This window comes from Columba livia, chromosome 1, assembly GCF_036013475.1.
Source record: "Columba livia isolate bColLiv1 breed racing homer chromosome 1, bColLiv1.pat.W.v2, whole genome shotgun sequence".
Classification (NCBI taxonomy): Eukaryota; Metazoa; Chordata; class Aves; order Columbiformes; family Columbidae; genus Columba; species Columba livia.
This window is the reverse complement of record NC_088602.1, coordinates 196367862-196395833: the sequence shown is the minus strand read 5'-3', so window position 1 is coordinate 196395833 and position 27972 is coordinate 196367862. Positions and strand designations below refer to the sequence as shown.

Genomic DNA, 27972 nt, shown 5'->3' with positions numbered 1-27972 from the left:
TCGCACCTCGGCGGCCATGTCACTCAGCCCCGGCCCGGCCCACGCCCTGCGGGGCGGGGCAGGGCTGCCCCCGCCTGCACGTCCGGCCCGCGGCGTGGCCGCCCCTCAGCACCAGCGAGAGGGACCGGCTCGCTCGCTTCCAGCCACGGCCCGCTCGGGTGAGGCCCTGCTCCCCGCCCCTTCGGGAGCGGCTTGCCGTCATCAGGCTCAGCCGGGCGCCGAGGAGGTTGCGAAAGCCGAGTGGCTGTGAGGGGGGTCGGTAGGGGCCCGGGGCGGCCCAGGCTGTGCAGGGGGTGTGGGGGCGGCGGGCAGAGCTTGGGGGGTGCGGGCGGGAGGGAGCCTGCGGCCCGGGCGGTGTTGCGCTCTCCTCACGGGGGTGCCGCCAGCGGGCCCTGCGCTGCCCCCCCCAGCCGGGCGGTGGTGAGGGACCCGGGCCCCAGCTCCCTGCCTCGGCCGACACACGCTCTGCCCCCGGGGCCGCTTCGGGAGGGGAAGTCAGTACAGAGAGACACCACCATCCCCCCCAGTTGCGGTTAAATTGCTTAGAAATACTTCCCTTCGGAAGTCCGCGGGGAGCGGGGGCCCGCGGGAGCTGCCGCGGCCGGGCCTGAGCTGCGCTCTCCTCCGCAGGTGTGCGGGACCATGACGTTCCAGTGGACCGCAGCGGCCACCTTCCTGTACGGGGAGATCGGAGTGCTGCTGGTGCTCTGCCTGCCGTTCATCTCCCCGCTGAGGTAGGAGTCCAGCCCGCTGGCCAACCCCAGCTCCGGCGTCTTGTTTTACAGTGTTGTTTTTATAAACACCAAGATCTGCTGCGTCTTAAACTCGCAGTGAGCTAAGGAGGAGGAGTGCTGGTCGGGACTCGGGCACCAGGAGTTTCTAGAACCGTAAGGCTCTTTGAGGGAGCTTTATGTTAGCTTTCCACACGCTGCTGTTTGAGCCGGGAGGGGCAGGGGCCCTTATTGTTTCGCCTCCTAGCAGGATGTTGTCTTCTCTTGGGGGTTTTGGGGTAGCCAGAACACAGGAGAGCATCTGCCTTCCCACGACATGAGCTCAGTTGGAAAAGCGAGGGTCGTGCAGCCTTTTCATTAGTTGTTATGCTGAGGAGGAGCAGCAGCTTTACGATGTCTTGGTGTGCACTACGCATTGTGGGTGCCGGACAGATAAGAGATATCTGATATTGGGAGTTAACAGCACACAGGATGTGTAAGGGCTGTAAGAAATTTGTATTTGTTTGTTTAAAACCCTCACAAGGCCTCTGTAAACTTATATATAGATTTTTAAAAATAATACTTCTTGAAAACAAACATTAATAAAAATAATTCATTATTGTAAAATAAATGCCCTTAGTAAGGGAAATAAACAAAATGTGTTATATGCAAAGGCCTGGCTTTCAGCATTATCTTGTTTCCTGTAAGTAAGTGAGCTTCCTCAAATTTGGTAATGTTATTTTTATTCTTGCATAGGAAGAAAGCTAGCTTCTCTAAAAGAGTCAAGAGAAGCAGTTGTGATTTCATTGTTACTTTCCAGAATATCAGTAATTTGTAAAAAGAAAATAAATGAAAGATAGGATGAAACCTTAAAGCTTTTAAAAAAAAATTGCTGCTCAGTGTTGTCTAAAAACTGTTACAATTGATTTTCTGCATCTTTAGATATATTTGGAATGAAGAATGCAGCTTTTACTGTAGTATCTTTAGAACCAAATCCTAAAAGTCTGCTGTGTGAAGAGTCAGAATTTAACTTCTTAAACCTGTGGGAGAGTCTTGAAAATGGTTGGAATCTTCACAGCTGATATCAATGATTAGTCATGTTGCCTCAGCTTCAGAAGTTGAAACTGTTCTAAAATCTATTTTAATCTTTTATTTTTACAAGCCTGTTTGTTGGGAGTTCAGCATTTCAACATAGATCATTGAGTTCTCATAATTTTTCTTGTTTTCTAATCAAAAGTGCATCTGTATGTAAGAAGGGAGAAGTATTATGGGAGCTATAATTATCAGATTAATAATGGCTTATGTGAAGTAACTTGCTGCAAGAATTTCTGCATGCTGATGACACATGCACAGTACACTGGGAGTGCTGAAAGAGGTTTCACTTACAACATAGGACTTGAAGCCAGGCTTTGTGGCTCAAAAGCAAATTCATCACCTTCAGTCTTACCAAAATTTATTCAAACTTTAAGCACAGTGCTTTTAATGGCATACAAAGGACAGATTTTTGCCTTTGGTTTGTAGCATTTGGCTATTCCTTTGAACAGTGGTTTCTGAAAGAGTGAAATAGCTATATCCTTCAATTGTCTTGTTAACAAAACTGTCCCAGGAATCTTGTGCTATAAATAATTTGGATTATACTAAAATATTTAGATGAGGTTTGTGGACATACAGTGCTACAATATTTTAATTCTTGTTGGTGAATAACCAAAAGGAGGTGATGCTACAGTCTAATTTAAATTAGGTTCATAGTAGCTTGGAAACTGCTTTGTTAAAGGGCAAATTTGAACAGTCTTCAAAAAATGTAAGTACTCTTAGCAAAAGGCAATTCTGCCTGATATAATCAGATGGTGACTGTCATGTCTCTGTTACATCCCTACTGGCATAACTTGGTATTACTTCATTTTTGCAGCAGCACTGATTCTAACCTGCAGAAAGGACAAGTAGCTGTTCTGTTGTTGTCTCTTGTGGGTTTCAGTTCATCTGAGCATATCAGATGTTCTTAATTTGTGCTGCAAGTGTGAATTCTTGCAGAGTCTTCCATGCACTAATACTGAATAGGCAACTGATTGTTTAAACAAAAAAAAAGTGGTCTTCAGCACCACTGGGCCTCTGAAGTTGCTTCCTTAGGCAACAAATTTATGCACTTGGGAGAAGTTTTAACACTTGACAAAATATAAACATAAGTTTCATCCTTTTGTTGTCATTTGCAATTTAGAATGTAATAACAATCCTTGTACTTTATGCAGACTCATCAACATAAAAGATAAGCCTTCTGGAGAAGGCAGGTGGAGTCAATCTTAATTTGTGGAGGGTTTTTATTTTACTTGGCAACAAGGAGTATAAGTGGATGTAAATAAAAATAATGGAATGTGTTTTTACAGTCTTTACCCCATCCCTGACTTTATCGTAGTCAGGACTGAACACAAAATAATGTTAGCTAAAGTAAAAGCTAGAAGAAAACACGTCTGGAGAGTTCCTGCTATCATGAGAGAAGTTTTCAAGTTGAAACAACTGTCTTTGCCTGTATTGACAAGAAACAAAAGAGATAAGCAAGTTGGATTATTGGAAAAGTTATATATACCCAAGTTACATTGCAATTAAAGCAGTTGTTTAGAGACCTTACGAAAGTCTCCTATCAATAACAAGGCTCTCTTCTGTGGGGTTATTATGCTTTTCTTTCAGTGTTTAATTATTTTTGAATAACACAATGCTATTTTACAGATGGCAGAAGATTTTTATGATTCCTCTATGGAGCAAAATGGCAGTTTTTTGGAACAAGATGTTTCTTACAATAATAGTTTTGCTGATCGTCTTGTTTATTGGTAAGTGTTAAATAATTTCTCAACAAATGGAGGGAAGAAACCCAGTATGTGGTATTTGGAGCAGTAGATTAATGGAAAGAATTCAAGCCTAATGTAAATCAGCTGATTTGTTTATAAGCTCTACAACAGAATGGAAGAGGTGAAGACTTAAACCGCATTTGCGTTGAGAATCCACATGCAGTAATGATGTAATAGAGAATGAGGAGACAAAACGGAGCTTGGCGGAGGCTGCTGTTTGGTTTCACTTTCTCACACAAGTGAACGGACTTAAGATGTTTGATACCGGAATAGGGCTGAGCTGCTCAATATGCAGCAGATGGCACTCTTTCTCTTGGTTGCTGTTGAAATAGAAGACCAGAAGAATGTGTCGAAGCACTGGGCTATTTGAGTACTTTTGCTCAGCACAGATACAAACCAGCTGTTGGCCACATTTGTTATTAATAGATCCAAAGGTGTATCAAGTGGGAGTAAAGCTTCAGTGAAACTGGAGCTTAAATGGCAACCATATGCCTGATTGACTTAATTTAATGTCTCTCCTGACTCCTTTGTGTGGTAAGCATCTCCCATATTTCAGGGATGGAAATAGTTCTCCTGTGTTTCAGTGATAAAGTAGTTCTCCTTCATGGATAGAAGTGTTTCCAGAGTCTTACAGTGAAAATGTTATTTAATTCCAAACTACTTTAAATACAAATAAAAAATGCTTGGTTTTACTGTCTGCTGAGAGAAACATACGCTGCATATATAACAAAGTCACACTAGACTGCAATACGATATTTCTGATATAAAAAGGTACTGGAAATGCAAATTAACTTTTTAAAAATTATCTTTAGTATTATCCTTAGAAGTAGGTCCTTCAGTAAATGGCTTAAGATTGAGAACTGATGGATTTCATTTACTCTTCTTGAACTCCTATCAAAAACTTGGACCAAAGCTTGCTTTTGAGTTGGTGATGGTCATTGATTTTGCAGAAAGACAGATCTGGGCTAAAGTAAAGCAGTGATGATGAGATGCTTGCCACATAGTGTAAGATGACAGGTTACTCCAGGACTGGAATCTTCCTATAGCACAGGGATACTGACTTCTGTCTGGTCTTAGTCTTTGTTGCATTGTTTGAAGTTTCACTTCAAATATCTTTTTTTTTCCTTCTAAATAAAAGAGACAGTCATAAGTGATGATATTCACATGTGCTTTTCTTTGGAGTTGATTTTGTCTGCTTAGATAAATGCATCAGCAAATTAATAACACATAGCCAAAATATTCTGCAAGAACTGATCATGTGTCATGAAATGTGTATTTTTATTGATGTGCCGGAGGAGGTTTTAAGTGTTGTATTTGCCTTAAGTATGTATGATGACCTTAAGTTTACAGATTATAATATGAACTCTTTAACTGGGTTAGGATTTGGTTTTATGTGGATCCAAGTCCTAATTAATTATTTTGTCCTTTGAAAAGTGTTGGCAGTGTATTGGCCCTTCTGCAGAACTATTGAGAGTATATGGTGGATGAAAGGAAACTGAAAGATAGATGAAAGGCAGATGAAAGAAAGCTGAGGTTCTGTTTATGTTTGATGCTGCTACTAGAGTTTCCCTATTTTAATGGATGTTATAGAAATAATTTTCCCCCCTCTGTGACTCAAGCATAAAGTAGACACTTCTGTCGTTACTAAAATACATGCTTATCTAACAAATTCCATTGAGGCAAATACTTCAGAAGGCATTTATTTTTTCCTTCCTGTTCTTCTCACTGTTTGTCCACTGACTGGATTTTGATTCAGTTGTCAGCAGTGACATTTTGACATCTTCCGTAGGGTCTCTGGTAACATTTGTAGAATGTGTTGCTTTGAGGTGATCCCCGGTGGCTGGGTGCAAATGTTGGAAATGACTGTTCAAGCATGTTCTGAGTAATGGTTTGGCGTATCTCTGGAAATGTGCTATTGCTTCAGTGATTTATCAAGACCTATGTCTGAATTGTATGGATAACAGAAGTGATGTCGCTGTCCTACACCTGTTCGCGGAGCAGTAATTCTGAATACATATTTCTGTTATTATATCTGGTTTATCATACCTGCATACCCAAAGATGTGAACACGCTTGTTTCCTTTGCAGATGCTGTTAGAGAAGTTAAGAAGTACTCGGCTATTCATGTGATGGAAAAGGCTGTAAATGTCAATGCCAATGCCTTTGATCATATTCAGATGAAACTCTTCCGATCACAAAGAAACCTCTATATCTCAGGTTTTTCCTTATTTCTTTGGCTGTAAGTATAACTTTTTTAAAAAAATTCTATATAGTATGTTTCTTACAGGAACTATCTCACAAGGTAATGCAACTGTAAAAAAGAATAGAAGGACAATTTCAGGAGATGAAAGAATTAAGTGTGAACAGATTGGCTAAGAGTCAAGTAAGATCAGGGAAAATAATATCTTACAAATGTTTGAAGGTTGGAAGAATATGTGAGCAACATGTGGAAATAAACATTTTGAATGTTTGAGAAAACGTGTCTTTTGCAGGAGAATTTTCCTCAGGGAATACTCATTTCCTTCCTTAAACTTGTGCCCTATGTTTTGTTTGTTTTGAACATGGAAAACTGGAATAAAAAAAACCTTCAAAAACTAAATTACTGATAAAATTTTATGTTGCAAGCTGGTATTAGTTGCATCCTGCTGTGTTAAGCAGCAAAGCTTGAATCTGACTTGAGCACTTCATCTAAAGCTCGAAGTTAGGAACTGCAGGAAAATGTTCTGGCTTCTGAGAAAGTTTCAGATATTACTTCAGGTCAAGCACTTTGTGGCAACTGGCTTACTATGATATTATGATCTTAAGTGTGGTATCCCTTTCAGGATGTTTAAACACAGCTAATAAAACGGGGTAGGGTAAAGGACAGTTCTGTACTGCCCAGCAGTAGCAGCCAAGACTACCAGTGAATCTTCACAGTAACCACACATCTTCTCAGTTGGGCAAGGAGCACGTGAACTAATTGGACACAAATAATGTGAATGAGTGGAAACACACGTGTTGGTCAGACAATTTTATGTCTGGAAAAACATTGGGCAAGGAATGCTGGCCTTCTTCTAAATTCCTTCAGTGAACTGCTTGACGTTGCCTAGATATGCAGGAGAGATGTGTGCGGTCAGAGATTTCAGACAAACTTCTCCTTAGAGTGATGTATCACCAGTTTAGCTGATGATATATGAGTATTGTACATAAAGAAGCATCAAGGAAAAAATAATACAAAACTTGAGCAGGAAAACCTTGGAAAAAATAAAGGTGGCTATGGCCCTGCACAATAGTGATAGGAATACTTCATGTTCTTTGTCTTCCTTCAGAAAGGTTAAGTAAATATGGAGAAATGCATTTGTGATCTCTGCTTCAAGAGAGAAAAAGCTGGATTGTGTCTTACGCTAGACTTGAAAGCTGGTCTCCCAGGTTCCTACTCCCACTCAGCTTTTAAGGAAGAGAACTTGTCAGGTGGCCCTAATTTTATTGTGCATAAAAGTTCTGCTCTTGAAGAGGTTTGCTTAAGTCCTTTTTTGGACTACTGGCCTTTCACCAAGATTTAGAAGAAATCCATGTTCCTTCAGTAGTGTCAAAGGCCTTTTTGTAGTAGAGCTATTTTGCTTATCCATTAAACAGGCATAATGTCCTATCAGAGAAGGAGGAAAAAGTGCTCCTTGAGTTGTCTTAACTTGGCTGGGTAACAGTAGTATCAGTGTAGAATGAGACCATATGTAGGCACAAATGGGTATTTGGATGCCCCTAGTTCCTTCTTTGGGTCAGTTTTGGTTCGTTTTAGCACATCAGCCAATAGGAGAATTCCAGAAGAATGGTAGATGGAGAGTCCTGAAATGGAGGAGACTGGAAGCTTGTCAGTTCTGGCAACACAACAAAAGCTCTTCTCCATCTGCAGTTCAGCAATTGCAGAACACTGGGTACAGGTGAGGAAAATGACTGCTCAGTGGAGGCGTTGGGTCCAGCTGAGCCTTCACGCACCAGCTGTCTGCACAGAAAAGGGGAGGGTTGTAGCTACCAGAGGCTGTTCCCTGGGCAGGACAGAGGCATTCATCTGCTAATGTGATCATGTCTTGGGAGATGTGGAGAGCCTGACAAGACTTGTCTGTCCCTCTGTTACCCCATGCTGAACTAGAGAGGGGTGAGAAGATCTGAAAATGAAAGGAACACTAAGGAAAATATGGGCCCACTGCTCAGTGGGGCAGGGACCAAATGATTAAGGATATGCAGAAGAATGAGACAGTGTCTTATTACCAACCTTGCATAGTTTCTTAGTGTTAAAGACTGCTCTTTGGCCTCCCAATTCTCTGAGCCTGCTAGGAGAGTCAGTTGAAAATGTTAACGTTACCCACAGTAGCGGAAGGTGCTGCTAGGGAGTGCTTAAACAGATTGGGCTTATGCAGGTCCGTGACATCCTAGGATGGGATGCACCCTTGTGTGCAGAGGGAGTTGGCCAATGTCATTGCAAGGCCCTACTCTGTCACGTTTGAAAGATCATGATGATGAAGGGAGGATCCTGGTGACTACAAAAAGGCAAACATTGCACCTGTCTTCAAGAAGCGCAAAAAGCAGGATGTAGGGAACTAGAGACTAAGCATCCTTGCCTCAGTCCCTGGAAAGGTTATAGAGCAAATCTTACACAAAGCCATTTCCATGGACATGAAGGATGCAATGACTTCGACCAGCCAGTGCAGATTTACTGAGGAAAAGTGATGCTTGATCATCCCTATTGCCTTCTGCCATGAGATGACTGACTGTGTGGATGAAGGGCAGAGCAGTGGATGTTTTGTGCCTTTAGCAAGGCCTGTGATGTAGTCTCTCGTGGTATCCCATTAGCCTAACTGTAGAGGGATGTGGGCTGGAGAAGTGGAGACAGAAGTGGGTAGAAAATTCCCTGGGACTTTGGACTCAGAGGATGATAGTAATGCAGATTCCAGCTGGTGCCCCTCAGGGACTGGTACAGGGCTCAGTAATGTTGAATGTCCTTATTAACAACCTGGGTGATGGGATTGAATGTGCTCTCAGCAAGTTTGCAGGCAGTACCAAATGGAGGTGGTTGATACCTTGGAGGGCAGGGCTGCTGTTCAGAGGGAGCTAGATGGATTGGAGAAATGTGCTGCCAGAAATCTCATTAAGTTCAGCAAAGGCAAATGCAAATTCCAACATCTTGTAGGATACCCCTGCACACCATCCAGGCTGAGGGCTGGCTGACTAAGTAGAAAACAGTTTTGCAGAAAAGGACCTGGGGATCTTGGTAGACAGTCAGTAAAGCACTGAGCCGTAATAGCAAGAGTGTAGCCAGCAGATCAACAGAAGTGGTTATTCCTTTCTTATCTGGCACGTGTGGTACTGCAGCTGCAGGATGATGTCCAGTTTTGACTCCCCAGAATACTAAAGTACTTCAATGGGGCGCCAAGAAGGTTGGGAGCTGAAACAGACCTGTGAGGAGGGGATAAGGGAGCTTGGCTTCAGCCAGGGGAAAAAAAAAAGACACTGAAGGGGGGGATCCTGTTGCTTTCTACAGCTATCTAGTGGCTGGATGTAGAGAAGATAAAGCCAGCTTTTCTCAGGAAGAACAGGAATGACAGAGGCAATAGGCCAGGAACCTGAAAGATTGTAGAATCTCCATTGTTAGAGACAGTGCAAACTCGGCTCGACAAGCCTCTGTGCAATCTGCTTTACCTGTTCCTGCTTTGGGTAGGGGCTGGGACATGATGACCCCTGGAAGCCCCTTTGTTACTAAAACAGAATCACAAAATCATGTAGATTCAATGTTTTACTGACTGCTGCGTCCATAGATTAATAAGCAACATTCAAACATGCTAACCCTTGGAAAAGTAGTGACATGGGGACCTTAACTTTTTTATTAAAACCAAAAAAGTAAGAAAATGAGCTTTCAATGAAAAAGTGGTGAGGAGGGCTTACCTTGAAAACCAAAAGTTCTATTAATGCACTTTAAGTTATGAAAAAGCCAATTATTTGCATTTTCAAATTTCTTATGAAGAGCAGCTGCATAGTTGTATTACAGGAATTAATTTAATTCAGTGTTGCTTTGGCCTTTCATTGATTCAGCAACATACTGCTTTGGAAGACTCCAACATGAATAATGAAAGTAGAGTCACACAAGGAGGCAATCACTAGATCAAATTAAGGGAGGCGTTTTCAAGCTTAGATTTGAGGTGCCATATGAGTGCTGACATTTATGCAGGTTCTGATTTATATGGTATTGACAGAGCACGTTGAAGATTAATATACTCACATTGCTGATTTTGTTCTTGTAAGGCCTTTTATAAAGTTGTGTTGGTTTGGTTCTTTTTGTGTGCGTTGTACTCATTGCCATAACATATTCCTTGGCTGTTGTATTCAGAGATGCATCCTATTTAAAACGCTAGGTCATGTAAGTGTATTCAGGCTTTAAGCAAGCAGGTCTCTGACCCCGTAATGGCTGTGGGGTTTTGGGAGGAGGGGGGTTCTGCATCAGGTAAAAATTTGATTTTCGATGAATGAAAATATTTTCCGTCTCTTAACTAATATTTGTCATCGATGGGCCTGGATGTTTCCTTTCCGGTGTTTAAACATTCCTCTTGTGGTTTTGTTTTCACGTATAATGCAGAGAGAGAAAAGGGGTTGTTTCGGTTTGTGTGTTTTCATTTTGTTTGTTTTAAATTTGTGTTGTGAATTACTCTGCTGTTCACTGTGTTTCTTCACCAGTGTACTGAGGCGTACTGTTACCCTTCTTACTCAGCTGGCAAAAGGAATGGCATCTCATGCAGCTCTGGAAACACAAGTAAACGATGCTACTGAAGCAGCCAAAAAATACATGTCTGAGAATGAAAGGCTGCAAGAGGTATCTTTGAACTTTTTTAGTTATTTTCTTATACAGCAAGTAGTTAGTACAAAGTACTCTGGAGTGGTTTACTACTGAATAGTGGCTTGTTTTTTTTTCTGGTGGAAAAAGGAAGAACAATGTTCTTACAATATGTAATTCAGAATTCTGAATACAAATTTCATTAGCACTTTATTAACAAAGAAGACTAAAGTAATCCAAATAAATGAAGTTCTATCTTTCCAGTACTAATTTCATGCAAGTAGTAATATATTCTTAAAATATCTCTTTTAGTTTAGTCATAGCAAGAGGGAGACACTAATTTTATTATTTTTATCCTAAAGAGTTGGCTTTTTAGGTCAGATCTATAGCAGTCCAGTACAGAAAAGCCTACAATATAGCTGTTCTCATGCTGGCTGTTTCTTCTGTACAGGATTTGCTCCGGTCCTGGAATGTCTTTTCTAACTTGCAAAATCGGTCTTTTCTATTTTGTATTCTTGCATCTATTTTTATGGTGGGTCAGCCAGTTTCCTAATACCTTCCTTTCTCAGTAAAGCACTGCTGTAGTATTAATGAAAATACTACAAAATATTTCCTACTTAAAAGAACTGCCAGTGGATCAAAGATGTGTTATTGTTGTGAGAAGAATGGAGAAAATTAAGTTATCATTTCTCTTTTGTGGTTCAATATGCAGTTGTATGCAGGGAGGGAAGACAACAAAGATAATGAAGATAAATGTATGAAATCTTTCCTCATAATTGGTTAGTTTGACTTCTGTTGGAAGAGATTGGACCATAAGCTTCAGTCTGGCACATTGCCAGAACAAAACTCACTGCAGGTGTGTACAGGTTTTCTTTCAGTTTGTCTGGAGCAGTGTCTATGGTTACCAGCACTGTAATTTTTTGGTAATACATCTTCAAAGAGAACAGATTCTGGACAAAAAGTACTGTAAAGTACACCAGAAATCCAGTTGAGAGGTGTCTTAAAACAAGGATCACTAGAGTGCGTATTAGGTATTTCCCAAGTATGAAATTATTCCAAAGTTTTGGGATTTGATATGTTGGAAAAATGATTCAGAGTCCCTTTCTCATTCCCTTCTTGTCTCTTTACTGTGTACTGGTACTACTTTTTTTGCTTCTCTCTGTCATGTTGGGATTTGGCCAAAAGTCCTCTTTTTATTCTGCTTTCACATTCTCTTAGCAACACATTCTCTTAGCTGCTTGTAAGCAAAGGCAGAAACTGGAAACGGCATTGCTGTCTGTTCCTGTTTGTGTTTGATTGCACAGTTTGCAAAAACTGTGGTAGCTCCAGGTACAGCCAGCACGCGGTGGCTGGATCTCCATTGTGCTGGAGAGGCAATGTGTGCAGAATTGGTTTATTTTCACTTTATAGAGGTGATATGACTTAATTTCTTCTGTGGCTTGGGCCCTGCATTTCTGTTCATTTACAAGCTGCTTCCTTCCCCATCGGAGAGAGGCAAGAGCAATTGCACACAGGGCAATAGCTGTGCATATAAATACTGTAAGTTTACTCCAGTGTGTTAGGTCTGTGCTGTCTCTTGTTCAGTGGTTCCATGGAGCACAGGACTTCAGATAAAAATGGAAAGAAATAACTACTTTTGTATTAATAGAAAGAGGTGAACACAAAGTAAAGGAGGCAATTCATGGCCAGTTTCGTGACAAAGTGGCTATGGTTTTGTTACCAGCAGTCAAATAGAATCTCTGCTCTTTGGTTAAATTGTTTCTGGAAAATTTTCTTCAGCTCTTTTATTTGGATTGTTTACCAGTGTTTATAGACAGTTCTTATTATTCTTCCTAGAGTAGTCTTTCCCCTCTGTTCCCACCAGTGCCCAGTAAGCTCTGACATCACAAGTTTTTCTAACACTGTTCATCTCAGTTGTTCAGCTTTTCTTTTTCCCATTAAACATTTGACTTCTTTTGCCATTTTCATGACCAAGATGATGCTTGGTTGTATAACAGAGGCTGTATGAGTAAAGGGTCTAATTATGGGGTCTAGCCCGTAACATTTAATACTTTAAGCCATCAATACTAATTGCCTTAATTATAAGAGTGTGCATTAAGTATAGTAGTGCCAACATTTTTAGAGTACAAGGAGTATACTGCTCTTTTGTCTGGTACTTACAGGGCTCTTACTGAAACCTTTCCTAGTTTATTTTCTTAATTTCAGTGGAAGTCAAATCTGAGTATTGAGGTATTCTGATGATTGAAGAAGTACCTGCAAACCTGCAAGGCAGGATTTGTGATATGTTACATGACTTGAATCAGAATAACTTACTAGAACTAGTTGCACGTAAATATGTCAGTGTTCTGTCACTTGCAGTCCTGGCGTTAGTCTTCTGGAAAAGCCATTTATAACCTTACACAAATTGTGGGCTTGATACAGAGATACAAAGTACTCTTACATGGGAGGTAATGCCATACTATTACAAGTATACCATTACTATCAAATTAAAACACTGAGGGGTTTTGATTTTGTTTTTTTCCTGGAATGAGTATCTGTCAGTGTCATGTCGGTGTTTGAGAAAACGTGTCACCTTGAAAGATCAAGGCTGACATTTTCTGGTGGTTTGGTGTCAATGTCAGACAAATTTAAACAAAATTAATTGTAGCAACTGTGTTTTTTAATAGGCCTTGAGTGAAAAAGGAAGTGATAAAGAGTCATCAGAAGTAATTGATGAGAAGTTGAAGAAGGAAGTTGAACATTTGAAAGCAGAACTACAGAAGACCTCAAATGGTAGGTGTTGGTTAGGACTTCTTTGCAGTTAAGACTTCATCAGAACACTTGGATTAGGGCTTTTTCACATTTGACTAGGAACTGGAAAAACATGCTGTTGCCATTCCCATCTTTTAGTAAATATTTTCATTATAGAAACATGTGTGGTGTAATTTGAACAAATTGGTTACATTTTAATTATTAACAAATTGAACTATCTGTTTAAGTGGTGTTGGCTCATCTTCATCAATGACATAACCAAGATATGGAACCAATTGCAGGTTGCTTATAGGCCTCAGACTGATCTTTCATGTCATATATATCAGCCACTCTCCCTGTATAAAATGGGGTGTTTTTTTATAAGGTAGGGTATTGGTCAGCTAGCAGGAAAGGCCTTGACTACTGTTCTAAATGTATATATCTCCTGCAGCAGAGGCGTTGGCATTTATTATTGTAATCTTTCTTTTTTTGGTCTACAAGGAAACATGCCTTGCAGTTTGTAACATAATGCTTCTCTTAGCAGCTTCCGTGTTTAGGTTGTCAAAACTGCTTTCCTGGCAACCCAGATTAAGATAGAAGCAGATTTTACCTGTTTGGTTCTGTCTTGCTGGGGTCTATCAAGGTGTGTGATGCTTATGAACACACACTCATCTGAAATTAGTGTTTTTAAGATAACACTGCTTGTGACCGTGCAAGCATTAATCAGATGTTCGGACTGTAACAAAATACAGATTCTCATGGTACCAGATAGCACGTTGTCATCAAAACATAGCCCTGCTTTCATATTGCATGTCACTGCTACAAAGCTCTATAAATAACAACAAATGTTTCATAAATCATTTCTCATTGTCCACTGGGAAGACAAACAAGAACTGTATAACAGCTGTTTTCAGCTGGACTAGAGGCAACAAGAGTCTTTAAATAGCAGGTCTCATTAGTTCACATTCTCAGGCACGTTTGATTCTGGGTTTTCCCTCTCCTGCTGTTTTCTTAAAGAAAATGGGGAAAACTGCCTTTGAAGTGACAGGATCAATGAAAAACTTAAATGCATAGGTTTTATTTAAACTAACTGGTGGTATGTAACACTAATATAATGTAAGCTTTTCAGTCAGGAATGCCAGAGAAAGCTAAGGAATAAATAGGTTTACCTCATGCTGTGTCAGCTGCATTCTCCCTGTGAGCTGTTGTCCATCCAAAAGATGTATAAATTAAGGCATGCTTGAGTCTTTTGTTAGGGGGAGAGGAGGGGAGAGGGGCGTTTTAAGGAATTAATAGGAAAATATTTACAACCCTTCCCTTAATGCTTTCCCCCTCATTGCCAAAACATGGTTACCTTAATTACCATCGTCAGCTAGACGGTCTTAAAGCATATCTTACTTTTTGTAAATTTTCTTATACATTATTTTGAGCAAATTGATAGCCAAAAAGATTAAAGTACTTGATAATAAACACATCTGTAGACACAGCTTTCTGTGGAGTGTTAGAGATTTAGTGTGAACTGAATTTACTTTCTTTTTCTTATGAAACTTTTGCAACTGAGCAGGCGAATGTCGAGTTTCATGCTCACTAGGTGTCAGCTATGCATTATACAAAATCAAAATTGAGATTGAAACACTTCTTTTAACTCTTTTTAACAGTTTGTTGCATGCCACTGAGCTCATGTGACCAAAGTAATCTTTCTGTTGTGTCCACAAAGTCCAATTAATGAAATTTGGCGGGGGGGGAAGGAGTGAGGAGTGTGGAGGATGTTACCTAGTAATGACACAAGGCAAAACTCATACAAAAAGGAAAACTTTACTGGTTTGGGTTTTGGGGGTTTTCTTCTTGTTTGATTTTTAGCTGTAGTATCAGTACGAGTCATAAATTTGAATTATTTTCTTCTTTGGTTGGGGTTTTGGCTTATTTTGCTACTTGGATTAAAAAAACAAGTCTAATCTTTTTCACAAAGCAGTTTCAAATATCCATTGCTCTGGTCTGAACATTTGTTTAGCTACTTACGCATAGTGATAGGGTGATACATTACCTTATATTAGGCCACATGCTGAAAGGTGAGTTACTTCAATAGAGTGGCACCGAGGAGGATTCCTAAATATGTCTGCTTCGCATGTAAGTAATGCAGTTTAGTATCAGATTAGTGCTGTGACTTCAGGGGAGATCCACATTTTCTCTAAGTTTTTGATCCAGTATTAACAACTTCTGGCAGAGAAAATACTGTATGTCTCCTCTTTCTGAAATTCTGACTGAAATTATAGTGTAGACCATGATTATTGCAGACTGACGGGAGACTCATCGCTAGTTCTTCAGCTTTCTACCTTTTACAGGAATTGCAGTCTACCTTATTTGTTTGTCCACTTAACTGTAAGTGAAAACCTAAGTTAAAAAGACATTTTGCCACTTAGTGTGCTCTGGGCAGCTGAAGAGGAAGAATGAAAATACAAGACGGATTGAGTAGTGAAATTACAAAAGTCTGAGGAAAGGTTGGAAATGAGTGACAAAGATTTCAGCCACATTTTTCTTTTCAGACTTGACTTTTCTATCCCCCTTCATGCCCTTTTTCACTTTATTGGGGAAGTGAAGGAAAGGGGGCTAGTTCTTCACAAGTTTATTGCACATCTACATACTGGGGGCTTTATAGGCACCCAGCAGTGGGGCTAGCATTTCCAGAGCCTAAATCCATTTTTAGCATACCTGGACATGTAATAACATGACTGTTTAGAAACCTTCTGAGATGATACTTTATCGATACACTTGTATATTATGAAAAAGTCTTGCTGATACCTAGAAATAAATACACATACTCCTAGGAGCATCCAGTGTAGATGTGAGAATGTTTCTCCTGCTACACATTAGATGTATTTCTAACAAAATATTGATTCAGATAATTAAAGAGTCTCAGTATGGCTGCCAGTCTGAGACCTAAAGGAATTTTCTGGGGAAAGAAGATGTGCCATGTTATTGTTTCATTTTGATAGTTTTGAAAATTATCCAAAAAGCTACAATAAAGCAAACTATCTGCAACTGGACATGAGGTCAGAGTCTTGGAGAAGTTTCACAGAGCAGCTGTCCTTACAGCGGTTCTTAGGGTGGGGGCAGGAATGGGACTTCTGGTGCGTGAACTTTCTTTTCTTGCTCACAGATTCTGTGTTATGGAAATGCTGATGTGTGAAATGTCCATTTGTTATTATGGGACCCTTTGGGCAGGAAGGAGGCTTCTGCAATACTGTTCTGTTTCGCTTTCTGCCTCGGATAATTTTTTTAGTGACACTGTCATAGTGTATAATAAAGGCTACAGCTTCATTTACACAACAGAAATTTATACAGACAGCTAGTGTTGATCAAGTCTTGCATCAGAACACACTGGTGGCAGAATTCTGTCCCGCTTGTCAACCCCTCACTCTTCTAACAATATTTCATGGCAAATGACAAGCATCTAAAGCTTCTGCCTGCATCTGACGGAGCATGTTCATTGCAGTTCTCAGCACCAGTGCACAGTTACTGAGCTGTGACTTTATTGCATCTTTGAGCTGAGTCTGTAGCACCACATTGAGACAAAACCCAAAGACCATTTCTTTGTGTCTGCCATTAGGATTTTACTTTGCAAATAAATGTCTTGCCATAGCCATTTAGGTGCTTTTGAACTTTAGTTCAACTTTTCCTGAAAGGACTCTCTTTATAGTCTATTTATTTGTTGTCATAGGCATACAGTAGGACAGGAAGAAATGCTGATGAAACTTCTGTGCATTCTTTAATGAGGTTTGTTTTGTGTACAGAATGTGTCACAAGAGTGCTTTTTTTTTCATGGTTGCATAGTGTTGTAGGAGACCGTAAGAGAGGAACAATTCATGTGGGGGGCTGGCTTGGAAATAGCTTTTAATTGTTGACTGTTCTAGAAAGAATGCGTGTACAGATGTAGAACTCTCACTTGAGTGCTAAGAGTATTAAGTGTTAGGAAGACGTAAACAATACAGACACTGGAATACATTTCATATAATAAAACTGTTGCTTCTAGGGAGAGTTCAGCTCGGCTTCTGTGTGGTGAGGCAGGCTAGGGCCATGTATGAAAATTAGATCTATGTTGAGTTCCACTGAAGCACTTCAGTTTTTAGAAACAAACAATTGAACAAAACAAACAACAGCAACAAACCTTTCAGCTTTCTTTTGTGAGCTGGGAATAGGAGATACAAGTTAAGAGTTGGCCACAATCTTGTGTTATTTAGGCAATGGGAGAGGGAGGTTTAAAAACAAAGTCCATCTTAACCTTACTTTTTAACTGCGATATCATAACCTTGGTGTGAGCCATCGCATAATGTCATATGCCACAAGAGGTGATACTTATTTGTTGATTTGAAGGGATGGCACTGCATACAGCAAGCATGGTTTTGTTACATAAAGTCCTTTATGCCATTTGAAGGATGCTGTAGCATCCTGTAACAAAATTTAATTTGAGGTTGTGAGAGGTACTTGGAGCAAATTTTTGTGTATTTGTTGGGGTTTTTTGGCCCTGCCTTCTCTTTTTAAGCTTCTTCTGACCATTACACCTTAAGAAGAGAATTCAGAATTGGTATGGAATTACTTGACTGGAGTTGTGTTCCAAGCTTTATAGCGTATTTGTTGGCAAACCTCTTGTCCCGTCAGTGCCTAAATTCTTAAATGTGAATAGCTCTTTCTCAACTTGAAGACTCTTGAAAGAGAAAGATCTTTCTTAGTCTTAAACTAGTCCAAATCATTTGGGTTTTAGACTTGTATTGTGAGCAAGGCTAATTTAAGTTCCAGATCGTTTCCTTAGTAGCAGGCACTGTAACTCAAGTGCTTTAGTCAGATCAGGACTAGCAGTTGTGCTGGGAAATGCTCAGAGAATCATTGGTTGCTTTTGTTGCAGTTTGGTTTTATTTTACTGTTCAGTTCTCCATCCATGCTAAAATGCAAGATCATATAAATGCTACAGCTGCTGGGCTGTGGTAACCTCTTCACAGCAATTTTATTCCTCATCCTTCTTCAACTTAAGAGGAATCTGAAGTAAACTATCTTTCCTGGAACAGGATACAGAGAATGTGGTAAAGGAAAGACAAGTTCTCTACACTTCATGTGTGACTGGGAGTCTATCAACTAATGTAACGTGTACAATCTGGGAGAAATAGAGGAATAAATTTTCCATGTCTTCTGTTGATACACTGCCCTAGGAATATTTTTATTTTTCTTTGAAGAGAAGGAATGAAAAAGGATAGCCCACCTGTCCCAGTACTGAAGCTGGATTCCAGTTTGGGGACTTACTGACTATACCTCTCATTAGTTGCAATAACGCAGAAGCGGGATTCTCGCCTCTGCCTGCTCATGCATTTACTTGGTAGGAACAATCAGCTGTTGGGTTTTGCTTGCTGCCTGTCCAGATGTTCTGTCTCCTGGAAAGTAACAGGCCAGATGGAAGCCAGAAATAATTACTGGCTGTATTGTGCACACAAAAGATCTCCTGTTTTTTGCTGGATCACTGTTCATATGATACGATCCATATGACAAACAATATACCTGTACAATCAACTTGGCTGCACTGTGGTGTTCTTGCAATGGCGAAGTAGTTGAGCAGTGATGTGTGGATGGTCTCTGTGTACAAGAAGGCATCCAGAGAAGTTGGCACACTAGGGAATTCACATTGTCAAAGATATTATGCCTTTTTTTTTTTTTTTTTTTTTTGTGTGTGACCCTAACAGGAATGAGCCTGGGTTAGGTTGGGTGGTGTAGGTTTTGGGTTGTTTTTTGTTTTTTTTTTAAGGGTTTGGGTTTTTTTTTTTTTGTCCTTAGCCAAAACAGGTGGAAAGGACAATCTGTTCTTTGCTTTTTCTTCTTCTAGGGTTAGGTGCGGTATTCCTGTCACACATCTGTTTTGGTCAAAACATTGTAACAATGCAGCAGCTTGTTTGCTTTCTTGCTTTGCAGATACTTTTAGATATTTCGATCATGTTTTAAAGATACAGTAGTTTTTAGTTGCAACTAAAGTACTGTGCTGCTGCTTGTAAACAGCTAAATAGTATCAGTAATATTAAGTTACAACTTCTGCAGAAATTAGATATTGTTAGTTTTTACTGTAATTATGTGCAAGAATGTTTAAACAAAGGCCAAATCTAGCTTTCTAATTAGCAGATTCTTGAAGAGGTGAAATGAGGTATGCATGTGGTTTTTGTGTACAACTTAAAATACAGAAGCTTATCAAATTGTCACAAGTTTATTTTGGAGTGATTTCCAAAGTTTACTCTTGAATGTTTTAAACAATAGGAAGATCAGAGAAGAGAGTAAGTGCAATGGGTTTTATCTTGTCAGGTGCGTGGAAAGCTTAGTTATTCCAAATACCAAAACCTTTAGAAAACATTTTTTGCACTGGTGCTGTCAAGAATACATTAAAGGATGAAGAATTTAAGAGTATGGAAATGAAAGGATGTAAAGAGGTGGGATGAATTTTTGACCATGTTTGAATCAATGGGCATAAGTGAAATTAACTTCAGTATACCAGAATTTCAGATTAGGTAAAAGTCCTGTTATTGGAAAATCACTTGCAGACTTTTAAAATGAGAATGATTGTGAATCTGTACATACAAATTAATTAAAAATTGTAGAAAAGCTGGGGTGGAGTCTTCCTTTTTGCTTGTAGAAGAGTGGTCAAATCTCTTGTGTCCTGATGCTTCAGGAACCTTGTGCCCAAGGAGAACCACGGTCCAGAGCAGAGTGCTTGCAGCTGGGTGCTTAACAAAAAAAAGACATCTAGCCCCCGATCTTTTGAGAACAGAGGTGCTTACATAGGTGCTGCAATTCTTAGAGGTCCCTGGGAAAGAACAGCCTGTCTCAGGCAGCTCACAGTCAAAGGATAGATCCACATTTTTGGAACAAGGAAAATTATAAATGTTTCTCTTTTTTTGTTTGTACTATTGAGATTTGTTTCTTAAATATGGCTATGTGAGGCAGCCTTATAGGTTGTTAACAATGTTTCTGTCTTTTAGCATGAATAAATGAAGTTTTAGGGTATGCTTGTGCTACTACACCAGAAAAATAGATTGAGGTACCTGAGATATCTATAGCAGAGGAATATAAAAATGTCTAAATGACCTTACTTGGATACTTACATGACAGTTTAGGAATAATGGCATTGTGAAACTTTATGCTGATTTGCCCTGCATTCCAAATTAGCCGCTACAGAATCCTGGGAAGCTTTGTAGTGCAGAATAGACATGCTCTTCATTTATTGCTGTTGAGATTGCGAGTAGAGTAATAATTACTTCTTCTTGTGTTAGAAACCTGTTCAGAGTTGTCTGTCTTATCACTACCATTCCTGCTTTCTCATCCATAACGTGATGCTTCTAATGAATTAACTCATGCATAGTAAAATACATAATGGGGTGAAAAGCAGGAGAATCTGTGCTCCTATAATAATATATTATTTCTCTGTTTTCCCTCCACATTTTATGGACTGCCTCAGTTGCTTTGCTAAGATCTTGCCGAGTGCTTGAGGTTCCCTCTTTGTTTTGAGAAGGCTGACAGTTCTGGGTTTGGGTTGCAGAGTTTTGTTTTTTCTAGCACTGTCTTCTGCAATGTGACAGAACACTGTAGTCATCAGTAACTTGTCACCTTTGTCAACAGTTTACTGATCTTGCCCTTACCTTTCTTACAGCCCCTTCCTGTTCCTTGTGCTGTTATTTCTGAACATAAGGCATTCTCTTTCCCCTCCCTGTCCTGCACATCTCTTTGTGTCCATCTGTGATGCTCAGTTTTAAATTTAAAAGGTTTGTTTTTTAGAGGAAGGGCTGTCTAGTGCAGTGGAGCCCTAATACATAACTGGGGCTCTGAGGAACTGTAGGAATACAAGTAATGATTAAAACACTTTATGATATTTTACAGCCCTCCATAAGGCAAATAATGAAGTGATTGCGGTTAAAAAGCAGTCTGAAGGCCTAAAAAGAGAATATGATCATCTGATGAAAGAATATGAACGGCTTCAGGTAGGTGGTTCTGGATCGCTGTATGAGCACAATGTTCAGAAATTGTACCAGCAAAATTCTGCTTGCTGGGTATTTATTATGCAAGAGAATTCACCAAAATCTTTTACAGCATAAAGTTACAATGGGCAGCACTCCTTAAACTTAATAAAAATAGTAGAATTTTTTCTTTTCAAGGACTGGACAGCAAAGCTATTAGGAATTTTTTTGTGCGCTTCAGGAGACAAAGCTCAGGTCATTGTTAGACTCTATTTTGCTGTCGCTTGGGAGATAAGATTCAGATGGTCTTGCATGTGATGATCAAACTGGAATCTTGTAAGAAAATGATACGAGTAGTGTGTGTGGTATATACATCATTTGAAAGAGTAATTTTGTTTGCTCTTTAAACATGGTTTTGCAATACTGGATTATAAATGTTGCAATACTGTTGATGCGCAAGAGAGAAAAAGAAACCAACAACAAACAGCCCAGACTAAAAACAGACTACTATAAAAATTCAAACTGAAGTACAAAAATTTTTTAAAAAGCAAACAAAAGCTGAATTAGCGATTTGATTTGGTTTGAATATGCACATGGCTATAATACGTATAATATATACAGTAATTATTTCTGGTAGAACTGGGAGCCTTGCCTGTTCTTTAAGTTGTCTGACAGGTGTTTGTATATTCCATGCCTAACATCTGTGTCAGAATTCAACGAAAATCAATAAAAATGAAAGTTAACCTGTCTTGGGAGAAAATATATGATTGATATGAAAACTATGGTGACCTGCTTTTCAAGAAGAGCTGTTCGCTGGTCATGTATTAATAAAATAAAAAAGGACAAATTTGAGCTGGTTATATTTTTCCTGTACCCTGTGAAGCCACTGAGTGCTTCCCAGCCTCACCTTATGCTCTCACAGAGATTGCTCAACTGATCTCTGTGTTTGAATTAAGACCACCATGCATGTCCTGTCTTTGTTTTGCTTTCCTGTGTAATGACCCATAGTAGTCCTGCAGCATTTCTAAGTCTTGTGGTCTAGAACACACATCCTTACAGTTTTTTGTGTTTGTCTCTGAATGGAAAGAACAGAAGGTACTGAGCACACACTAGGTGCTGCTCCAAAGGATAAATCAGCTCATATCAGGAAATGTTTTCTGATGAGTTTGGTGCACAGTTCTGCTGTGCCATGAGCAGGGAAGCAGCAGTGGGGTGCCTGGCTGCTACTGTACTGGGATCAGAAATGCAAATGTTATGGGGGGGGGATTGATGGGACTGCAACTTCGAAGGGTACAACTGCAAGAGGGCAAAATGTGGCATCTGGAGTCAACAGTTTCTAATATTACCAAACATAAAGTATTTTTAATCTCTTTCTTTTTCAGAAGAGTTTAAATGAAGCAGAAAACAAGAAGGAAATGTAGGTGCATCTAAGACTGGTGGCATTGGTATGATTGCTTCAATGTGAAAAGTCTTGTGCTGTTTAGTTACCTGAAGCAGATCTGAAACACAACTTGATTTTTCTGAAAAATGGTCACTGTTCAGATTCCTCTGATGTATCTTGGTTGCCAAAGTATTCTGTGTTGCAAATAAAAGATTAAGTGGCTTACCCAGTTTACCATGGAGTTTGTCACTGCTCTTGTGAGGAGAAACTTGAAAATCATTCAGTTCCATCTGGAGCAACTTGACTGTTCTCCAAGCTTTTGCCTTCTGGAAGGGGTAACAAATCATGCACCATTTGCTTGTAGCACTTCAGCGAGGTTGTATATTATGCTATATCACAAAAACACGATTACCTAAACCTCCTTTGCAACATCTGTTTAGAGTCTTCAGAAATTCGGGTACTGGTGAGTTGAAGAAGGCTGAAAGCTTTTCATTAGCCATTCCACTTCAGTGGAAAATTGAATGACAATCAATCAAAAAAAGATAAAGAAGAAAGACTATTTCTGGATCAATTTCACTAGTTTGTGCCTTTCACTTGGCCACATGGATGAGTGTATATTAACAACATTTTGCATGCCTCTGGATTATTTTTCTTTATCAGTTTATTTCAATTTTCATAACCAAAGTGTGGGATCAGTTGATATTAACATGCTGTATTTTTTTACATTGTTGACATGTTTACTCTGTATGTGCCACCTAACTTCTTTTGCCTTGCTAAGTAAAAATTCTTTTTAAATGTAGATAGTTGGGTTTGTTTTGTTTTGTTTTCATGGATACGATACCTCGAATAAACGTGCACTGTTTTGCATAAGCCCTTTCTGGCATTCAGAAAGTTGGTTTGAGTTTCTTTTCTGTTGGTTCCAGTGGATATTTGAAAGTTGGATATGTTTGCTGTAGTAAAGAAGTTGCTTAATTTCATGAGTTTCTGGGTTTATTCATGTAAATCTCTCCCAATATGCTGTCTCATCTGAGTTAATAGGCATATACACAAGGTACAAAATACACTTCTAACTTGGTGATGTTTAACTTCTCCTGTAAATACAGCTTTCTTCATAGGGATAGTTTTGATTTATCCGGAAACAGAATTTGTTTAGCTTAGAATTTAAACATGATATATCAAGTACTATAAAGCATATTAACGTAGCATATTAAGTAAGAATGCCTATGTTTTTAAAAAATACTTCATCCTTGCTGAAGTAGTACAGAATGTGTTCTTGGAGATTCCGCGGCACTTTCAGGAAAAGCTACATACTTTAATACCCATATACACACAGGTTTTGTGATGTAGTTGAATGGTTGAATGCTGCTTTTTTTTTTCTCCCTACTTCCCTTCTGAAATATTTATGGCAGAGTATTAACTACAATCTTATGTAAAGACTGTGGTTGGAAGCCTTAGAGCAGGGGTGATGTGGCCCCTGCTGAAAATGAGTTTGATGCCCCCGCCTTAGGGGTATAACAGTAACTGCTGGTTTGAATAACAGAACTAAAAAATCACCTTTTTTTTTTTTTATTTTAAGACCCAGAGCAAAAGCAAATATGAATTAGTATTTACTGTTGTTATCTATTCATTAAATTTCAAGCATTTCTTCCTATTATGCAAGTAAATAACTATGTAGATAAATTAGCAACTTAGAATGAAAGACATCATGCGCTGGGCTCTTCATCCCTAAAAAATTATCTTAAAAAAATTAACATGGGATGAAAAATGGATAGTTGTGACTGCACTCATAGTATCAACACTTCTCCTTATGAAGGAAGTCTGAATGCTTCACAGTAACGCTGTGGAGCGTGGCTGAAGTGTGCAGGAGCACATCATGGGGTGTCCTGCTCCCCCAGAAGTTGGAATCATGCCTGGTATTTTTAAACATACGATGTTCATTCAAGATGATGTATTTGCACACTGTCCTGTGTCATTGCGTCAGTCACCTCAGCCTGGCAGTGTCTTGCGGGCTGCGTGGAAGATGGGGATCCACTGGGTGAGCGATTGAGGAGACAACAGCTTCAAACAAAACATGCTGCGGATCAGGATACAGAGGATGTTTCCTTAATTAAAAATTAGAGATTTTGCATAAAACTTGCATGAAACTTGCAGACTTCCTACTTTGACTCCAGTAATTTCTTCTGACATCTCTGTTATTTGTATCACTTACCAGATTTCCCTGTCAGGGTAGAACGTGGCCATCAGCATTTTTCTGGTTGTCTGTCATGGAGGGTCACACACATTTGACTCAGTTGCGTTATCACTTGCTCAGCTCTTTGGAGTCCCAGATTTGTCTACGAAAAAATAACCTTTGTTACTCAGACTGAAAATACTTTGTAGAACTGTATTGTAAATCTGATTTGTAGAACTGTATTCTTGGAAAGAACGTAGGGTTTTTTTGTAAAATTAGAAGTCTAGTATATCTGGAAATTCCAGTAAATGGCAAGTCTTTCAGAATATTTTGCATTTGTATGGTTTCACAATACTTTATACTTGTTCAGAGCCTGCAGGAGTCTGGGTTTATCAACTTTAAGTACAGTTTTCTCATTACTAATGCTTTAAGTTATGGTTGATATACAGGGAAAGAGTGAATCAGGATTTTATGTTTTTAACTCCTGATCTTTCAGGCTGTTTGGTCAGATTTTGGTTATATTTGCCCTGGTTTGTAGGAGAGAGCTGAAGAAAAAGTTAAATCTCCACTCATACTGATGGAATCAAAATTACTTTTGATGCTCATGTTTGACAGTTGATTTAATTCTAGTTATGTCTCCAGAAGTAAGAATTTAGAGCTCTTTATATAACATCAAAGTAATTGTCTGCTTGTTTTGGAGCTTTTTTCCCTGTTTACATAAGTAGGAATATGTATTTTCAATTCTTTGGTGGAGAAGCATAGGAGAGAGAATTAATTCTAAAAATATTTGCACAGGTTTAACCAATAGCTTTCAAATACAATGGTATGTGTTTTCATGTTTTTTTCATAAAGTCCATTTTCTGCTTTCCCTGCTTGTTCTCAAGAGTGAAGGCTCTGGTTTTCACTCAGCATTGACAATAATATTTAAGTTTGTTTTTCCAATTGTGAAGTTATTGTGCAAGTATTGCATGACTGCCTCCATTTCCAAGTGTTTGTTGAAATACTGAATTTCCTTTGTAAGCTCTTTGGGACAGAAACCCTCATTTTGCGTTGCCTTTGGACAGTGCTTATCCCTGTGGCAACTGTAATATGGGTCCCAATACAACCTGATATGAATCCTTTTACAGACAAAGTTAAGTTGACAAATGAGATCTCAGTTATGTCTTTCCCTGGGCTGAATGTTGCTGTGTATGTTAACTGTATAAGGTCTAAAAACATAGTTCTGGAACTGAGCATCCCTGATTCAGGAATCGTGGAATATTTTATTTTCTGTGATAAAACATAATACTTGTGTTTGGCTCTTGAGGCAATGTTCAAATAGAGATGGGTGTTGCAAGGTGTATTTGTGAGGAAAACAACAGAGTCCCTCTAGTTTTGTGTCCATCACTCTGAAATACAATTGTGGTCCACAGCAAATTCCTGTTATTATCTGCAAGTCTGCCCTAAAATGTTGCCATTCCCCCTCTGGCTTCGCGAGAGCTGAGTGGGGAGGGAGAGGCTGCATCCCTGCAGAGCAGCGCTATACATGCTGGAGGAGTCCCTTCCGAACTCTGCCGAGGTCATCTCAGTCTGCATCAACACAGCCACATCTGGGGTGTTACAATTCCCAAACACACTTGGGTGCGTCAGCGTTTAGCGAGTGGGAGCTTACCCCTAGTGCTGAGTTAGATCCTAGCACTAGCATGTCCATTGGAAGTGAGGACATGCCAAAGCCCACTACTAGGAAAAAAGAAAATGAGAAGCATCTCCCAAAACTCATTTGTCTGGAAATGGGATACCAATTGCAGCTGTGATAAAAGTATCTCTGCAAGGCCTGCAGTTTAAGCTATGACCCTGTAAGTCATAGCTTAAATTCTTTCCGTTATTCTGAGATCAGACGCTGTAGTCGATTGGGTTTTTACTCTTCTCTTTGAAGACATAGCCAGAAGAGGCAGTAGTTTCAGTGAAGTAGCTTAATAGTTGCTCCCCTAGAAAGTGAGATGATGTTTTACATCCTACTGAGCCTGAGTTTTAAACCCATATTCCTGTGACAATGGAAGAAGAAACTAACTTGGCTGGAAAGTGTTAAACTCCTTTCCTTTTGATTTTAAGACATGGTGCAGAATAGAGGCAATGTGAGAGGAAGGGAGAGACTGTTATTTTTGGCCAGTAGGGACAAAATCTTAGGCTTTGATTCTTCTCCAGACATGACTTAGGCATTTAGAGTTAAGCACTTGGGAACAGAGCACGCAGTGATATTTTATGCAGGGACTTGAAAACAGGTTGTGTGTCCATCCTGGGTTGTTTATCTCGTACCAAGTACAAAATGAACATGATCTGGGTAACACATAATAAGGTGAACAAAAGGATTTAGAAGACTGATGTAGATTTCAAGCTAACAAAACAAGAACAGCAAAACAAAGCCTGCCTTTTAGCTCAAAGGGTTTGTTTTCCAGGGGAAGGGAATGCTACATGGGGCAGCATCCTGAATGGGGTCAGCAACATCGCAGGTTAGAAACTCATTGCTTCTGATTTCACACAGGTCTGTCTCTGTGTATAGGATCCATTTGGAGCCAGGGTTTGCATTCTTTATCCTCTGCCTCAAATAATTTTCAAATACTGGTAAGTGCATTGTGTTACACTGATGGAGCTTTTTTCTTGAAACCTTTTGTCCTAAAACATGTCTACTTCTGTCCTGTCAATATGCATGGTCCTACAGAGTTCTCATCTGCACATCATCTGCTGATGATCCCACACCATCTCATCACCGGAGATGCTGAACCTTGGAGTTCCATTCAGGCAGATGCCTGCTGCAGGAAAGGAATTTGCAAGAGTGTGAGTTACAGCCCATGCAGACTCTTCCAGTTGCAGTCTTCTTATGTTAATTGCCATTTTCAGTATGACTGGTTTTCTTCTTAACTCCTACTTATATGAATAATAAGATTATCATAGTTTTGTGGGTGTTCTAGAAGAAAATAATATGTAATACACATCCAGTCCTAAGAAGTGAGTTTGTTTTAAGTGTAGGATGTCTATGTTTGGTTCCTGCAAATGTTTTTGCTGTTATTCTTTGTTTTAATGATTAACCTAGAAGCCGTTATTCTTTTTAGAGTAGTTTCACGTTCTTTGTGTTAATTTTAGAACCTAAGATGCTACCACAACAGCTTTGCAAAGTTAGATTTCAAAACTGCTTTTCATGCTACTCCATTTTTATCAGAAGTGGATTCTAACTCAATAGATTACTCAGTTTTGATGCCAGCTCAGTTTTCTGTATGTACTTTAGCATATGTCTAACTTAATTAAGCTACTCTTCTGTTTTCCAATATTAATTTCATTTCCCTGTAATATTAAGCTTTCCCACTCTGGAGTAATGTTTACATAAGTG

General features: G+C 39.4%; 1 protein-coding gene across 5 annotated transcripts; it reads left to right on the top strand.

Moving 5' to 3' along the window:
• The first annotated feature begins 7 nt into the window (after positions 1–7).
• BCAP29 (B cell receptor associated protein 29) lies at positions 8–23329 on the top strand. Of its 5 annotated transcripts, none has more exons than XM_065049044.1 (8): positions 8–158; positions 631–734; positions 3432–3532; positions 5638–5788; positions 10252–10387; positions 13015–13120; positions 20981–21081; positions 22440–23329. In XM_065049044.1, the coding sequence occupies exons 2-8, from the start codon at positions 643–645 to the stop codon at positions 22476–22478; spliced, it is 726 nt and encodes a 241-aa protein (XP_064905116.1). In that variant the 5' UTR covers positions 8–158; positions 631–642; the 3' UTR covers positions 22479–23329. The 5 variants fall into 5 exon arrangements, with proteins under 5 accessions (XP_064905116.1, XP_064905115.1, XP_064905114.1 ...); XM_065049043.1 differs by having other exon boundaries at positions 97–255; XM_065049042.1 differs by having other exon boundaries at positions 126–226.
• The last annotated feature ends 4643 nt before the right edge of the window (positions 23330–27972 follow it).